The following is a 5,379-nucleotide window of genomic DNA, read 5'->3' on the forward strand; positions in this document are numbered from 1 at the left end:
TTGAAACTGGCAGAACAATGTATTTGAAAGATTCTTAGGCACTCGCCATTTCGTAGGTTCACAAATCCAACATAGGGAACCAGAGCAGAGTGGCTCTACCTGTAATGCTGGAAGTATGGGATGCTGAGAGTTCAGATCATGGAAGACAATGAAGTATAGGATGCAGAGTCTCCACTACTGCTGACGTATCATCTTCAAAGCCATCACTTTGAGGAAGGCCCCAACTTAATAAAGCTTACACAGCCTCCTAAAAGAGACTATCGCTGTTAAACAGCTAGTCAGGACATGAGCTTATGAGAGACATTACAATCAAAACATTAATGTCAGTGTCCAAGGAAACCATAGTCATAAAATCTAAATACATTTTCTCTTCTGATGTCTTATTGAACTTAGGTAGACAAGTTTACCAAGACTTCAGAACCTACTACTAATCGAAATCAATTTATTTTTTGCATCTGGGATTTCATTAATAAAAATCTATACTTTCAAATAGAAACATTTTATTTTATGTTCTTAAGTAAGAAAATTTTATAAGGCACATAAGATATTTATCCAATTCACAGCTTAATAGAATCTCAAAACCCAGATCTCTAAGCATCCTGTTCACTTAATGCTAATCAGTTTCATGTTTCACATCCACAAAAGCAAGCATACAAGAAACAACTCACAAAAGCAAGCATAGATAAATATCAAATCAGTATATTCATTAGCTTAACATTTTAGTATTCATAAATTTGGGAAGAAATTCAGCACTATAAATTTCATTTGCAAAGCAAGCTTTATTTTTGAGTTAAGAGATTAATTACAGAGTTTTCAAAGGATACCCATAAGCCAGTATTGGAGGTCAGACAGAAAATGAAGAATTGGCAATCAGGGAATCAGAGACAATTCTTTCCAGTCAAAGGAAGACAACAAAGGCCAGGAATCCAGGAGTGGATGATGCAGGTCAGCAAGATTGGAAGTTAGAAGATCAGTAGAATCCAGATCCAGTGCCGCAGCTTGGTCTGTAGCAAGAAGACTGGCAGGCTCTGTAGGGTACATAAGATGGGTGGCAGAATCCAGATCCATAGCCCAGTGAAGAGAATCGTTGGGGTCTAAAGCTACTGGACCCACAGCTCAGTGAGTAAGAGCTTCTAGACCCATAACCCAGAGAGTGGCAGCTGCTGGATCCAAAGCCCTGAGAACTAGCATATGTGGTCCTGCAGGGACTGCAGAAGCTGGAAACCCTGGGGCTGTAGCAGGGCCGCTGGCAGGAGCTCTGCACCACAGAAGTCTGGCATCTGATGGGCTGGAAGCAGCTCTGCTGACAGCCACTGTGGAGAGAGGAGCCCAGTTGGCAGGTTCTGGGCGGGCAGAAGCTAGTGCTCTGGAGTAGGTGACTAGGGTAGGAAGAGCCACAAGAGGAGTGAGGGTAGCTCAGGTGATCTCCACAGGAGCGGGAGGAGAAGTTTTCAGAATAGCAGCCGTAGGACATGTTGATGGCAGGTGTAAGTTGAGCTGGGTACAATGGATGATTCTGAGTTTGAAAATCACTCCTTTGCTGGGAGCTTTATATACTCTCAGCAATAGGTGTGGCTGCTCATACAGTCATTGTTTCCATTTGTGGTCCCCCTCCTCTGCATGTCTGGACCTCAGTAATTTTCTTTATAATTGCAGTTAACTCACTCCTTTTATCTTACGTTTAAGGCAGAACTCATTTTTTTTTTATATGTCTGAGTCAATGAAATGCATTTATGCTACAAATGCTATGACTATTTAATTATTGCCTCTGCCATTATGGTCAGGAAATTCCCCATATGTTCTCGTCTATGATGTCTATGTGTTCTTGTTTGGGGAGGGGAATTACTCTTAGAGATGACAAAGTCTTTATCCTCAATTGGTCATTGGATAAAAGGCAAAATCTTGTATTGACAGGAAGCCATTTTAAGCTTGCTTCAGTAGCAAATTATCAGTTCACACTCTGCAGTGCAATGTTACATTTTAAATACATTATTTTCAACGGTTATTATGCCCAGCCTATAAGAACTACATAAATGTAAGCCAAAAGAACTAGTACATTGTACAAAATTATTCCAGTTTTGAAAAAACGAATATAAAAATGATTTCTAGAATAATGAGATCAAAACAATATGGAGTCATTAAGATACCTTCTGAAGAAAAATAGTAGAGATTACACTTAGTGTACAAGAATCAATGGCATCAGGAGGAATGGTATTGTGGATGTATTTTTTATTTAATCTGCTGGTAGATAGTTTCCTCTTAGTTCAAATTGTCCTAGAGTTTCCTTCCCAACTCACATCACTAACTATCATTTCAATGTGATGGACGGTTTCAGAGTTTATCCATATCCAATCTATCTGTCCATGGTTGGTTGCAGCTTTCTTATCAGAGGGAGATCCAGAGTTTGTGAATATTGAAGAGGATATTTTCATAAGTCATCATTATTGGCATAATATATCATAAATGAGAATGTATCTGAGTATGAATGCTAATTTAGAATGAAAATAACAGTAAAATCCCTAAGTTTGGAACATTCAATAAAATAACTCATACCTCAAAGTCAGGATGTAATGCTTCCTTCCTCTCTGAGCCTATGGATATACCCCTGAACTGAATGGATGATCATCTCTACAGACAAGAGTGGAGTTGTGGACGCGCTTTTCTGCAGAGGGTGAAAATAATCTTTTCTTTATAAACCCCATGTGGAAAATGCTGAAAGTGTTTGAGATGACAGAAATAGCTTCATTTGATATTGCTGTTTACTGTTAGGAATGTTGCAGCTTTGCGCTTCCTCTCATTTCTTCTCAGTTGATGCTTCAAGCTAAGGGCCATGTTCCTCCCAGTCAGGTGTCCCTATCCACATTCCTACCAGGTCTGCAAGCAATGGGGGTTATTATTTATGTGGGACTCCATGGCAAATGGCCGTGATCCTTGGAGTTTATGGCCTGTGAAAATTGCTGATACAAAAATAAAATGATTGTTCCCAGACCCAGACAAAAGTAGAAGTGGGAAAGAGACTGACACCAGCCTCTCTAGGGTCAGCACTGTTTCGAAGGCTTTGTAGAAGCCATAAAGGAGATAGCTTATTACCTCTCCACATGCCACAGGATTTGCATGCATTATGCCCATCATACACTACATGCAGGGACTTTAGTTTCTTTCCTGGTTTGGATTAATTTAGGCAAGATGATTTAGAGAAAACATTTGTCCTCCAGCAGGGACTTACAGTAGTAGTTACTGGGTTTGAATCTAGGACAAATGAATTCTGTACCAGAAGTAGTCTCTCTCTCTCTCTCTCTCTCTCTCTCTCTCTCTCTCTCTCTCTCACTCACTCTTTCTCTCCTCTGTCTCTGTCTCTCTCTGTCTTTCTGTCTCTCTCTTTCTTACTTTAAAATGTCCCCTTGCCATTCCTCTTCTCTGTGCCTATAGATAACTACTGCTGTTCCAAGGGTCATTATTTCCTAGAAGAATCACTGGAGGTTGGTTACTTATATAAGAGGATTGGACCTCTTATCCTTGCAGGCAGCAAGTATCTTCAGGGTTTCAATGCTTCTAGTTTAATTTTCCTAGCACACTGGAAAAGGTCAGGAAAGACAAGGTCTTGAAAACTACGCTACATGACTTGATTCTGACTTATGGATGACACCGGTTGATCCTAGGTTTGTGAATTGTTGTCTTGACACAATGAAGGGACTCACATGCAGTCATATCTCCTTCCCAAGACCTTTGTGGCAAAGTTTCCTTCTAGGGCTCAATTGTGTTTGGTGATGATCTTGCTGTATGTTTCTGTTGTCCCTTTCTTGCCATTCCCTCTCATTAATTCCACATAAAAACATGAAACAATAAAATACTTGACAGAGTCATCAGGAGGTTTTAATATAGCCATGCTTCCTGGAAATTCAGAACAAATACAGTGATGTAATCCACCAAAGGTCAAACAGGTGATATCAGTGTCTAAAATGGACAATGTCGAGGCTTCTGTCACTGAACGATAAATTCATTCCGTGAAACTATAATAGGGTTAAGTGACAGACACTGAAATTACCAGTGCCCTTTCTGTAAAAGTACACTTAATGGTAATTTCTTTAAAAGCATCACTCCATGATTTGGATGACAAGGAAGTCCTCAGGCATCAGACAACTGACATCTATGATTTTTAAAAGTTTATCTTATGATCTTCTAATTCTTTAAATGTCTTTCTCTGGACTCCTGATAACTGGACCAAATATCTTATTTTAGTACTAGAAGCAGAGGCTTTTTTTTTTTTTTTTTTTTTTTTTTTTTTTTTTTTTTTTTTCCAATCAGCACTTCCTAAAATCTTTCTGAAAGCAGACATCTTGTGAAACCTGGAGCAAATTTCCAATCACTGGAGGCAAGCTCAGTCGTAATCAAATTCATCAAGTCAGCACATTTTCCTATCATGGCACATCATTGTGACTACTTTCTCAGGCATGCACCCCGGTCCTTTTCATCCTTCTATATCTCCTGCCCTTCCCCCTCTAATCTGATGGGGCCACAAGAGCACAGTCAAATTCTACATCAAATCTAGCACTTGCACAGTCTATTTCTTTTACAAGTAGGTCTCATGGGCTTTTTATCAAACTTCAAATTATGTAGCAATACTTAAAAGCTAAAAAGAAGACACATAAGATACAGACTTCCAAATTTAAAACAAAACAAACAAACAAACAAATGCTAACCAGCTGCTCTCTTGCATGGTTGTCTGGAGCTGAGCCCAGGCTTGAGGGTGTGTGCCTGTTTGCTCCTGACCACTAATCCTCTTACTTCACAGGTCCCAGATCACATCCCATTCATTATTAGTCACCATGTTCATTAGCATCTCTGCCATTAGTAAGAGAATGAGTAACAGAACTCAGGAGTTTTTAGTTTGGTAAAAAAGAAGGAAAGAAAGAAAGAAACTGACCAGGAAAAAACAAAACACAAATACTTCTTCTTTCTTCATCTTCCATGCTTAAAAAAAAAAAAAAAAAAGAAAGTCTGTATTGATGAGGAATCACCAACCTTGAAATTACTTGTCCATATTTCTTGTGTTTACAAACTATTTCTTAGACAGTTAAGTGATTTAAAATTAGGTACTTTGACTTCAAATGCTTTAAAAGCCTGTAGAATCTAAGTTAGACAAAAGTTTGATTCAATAGAGGTATTACTACTGAATAAACAGTAGAATTAACAATGGATCATTTAGGTTACAAAATAATCCAAAATTATAAGTAAATAAATAAGTAATGAATACAGAACTTAAAATGGAAAAAACATGTCATCTGCTGTTACTGTGGTACTCAGATGTCTGATATCTCACAGTGGATGGGAACCACTCCCAAGGTCAGCATCAAGCTGGCAGCTCCAGCTAAGGAATCC

General features: G+C 38.8%; 1 protein-coding gene across 1 annotated transcript; it reads right to left on the reverse strand.

Moving 5' to 3' along the window:
* Nucleotides 1-970: 970 nt before the first annotated feature.
* Nucleotides 971-1,474, reverse strand: LOC308422214 (keratin-associated protein 13-1-like; the record flags this gene model as incomplete). Its single annotated transcript, XM_080918709.1, has 1 exon — nucleotides 971-1,474. The coding sequence occupies one exon, from the start codon at nucleotides 1,472-1,474 to the stop codon at nucleotides 971-973; it is 504 nt and encodes a 167-aa protein (XP_080774835.1).
* Between the last annotated feature and the right edge of the window lie 3,905 nt (nucleotides 1,475-5,379).

This window comes from Micromys minutus (assembly GCF_963924665.1).
Source record: "Micromys minutus genome assembly, chromosome: 7".
NCBI lineage: Eukaryota > Metazoa > Chordata > Mammalia > Rodentia > Muridae > Micromys > Micromys minutus.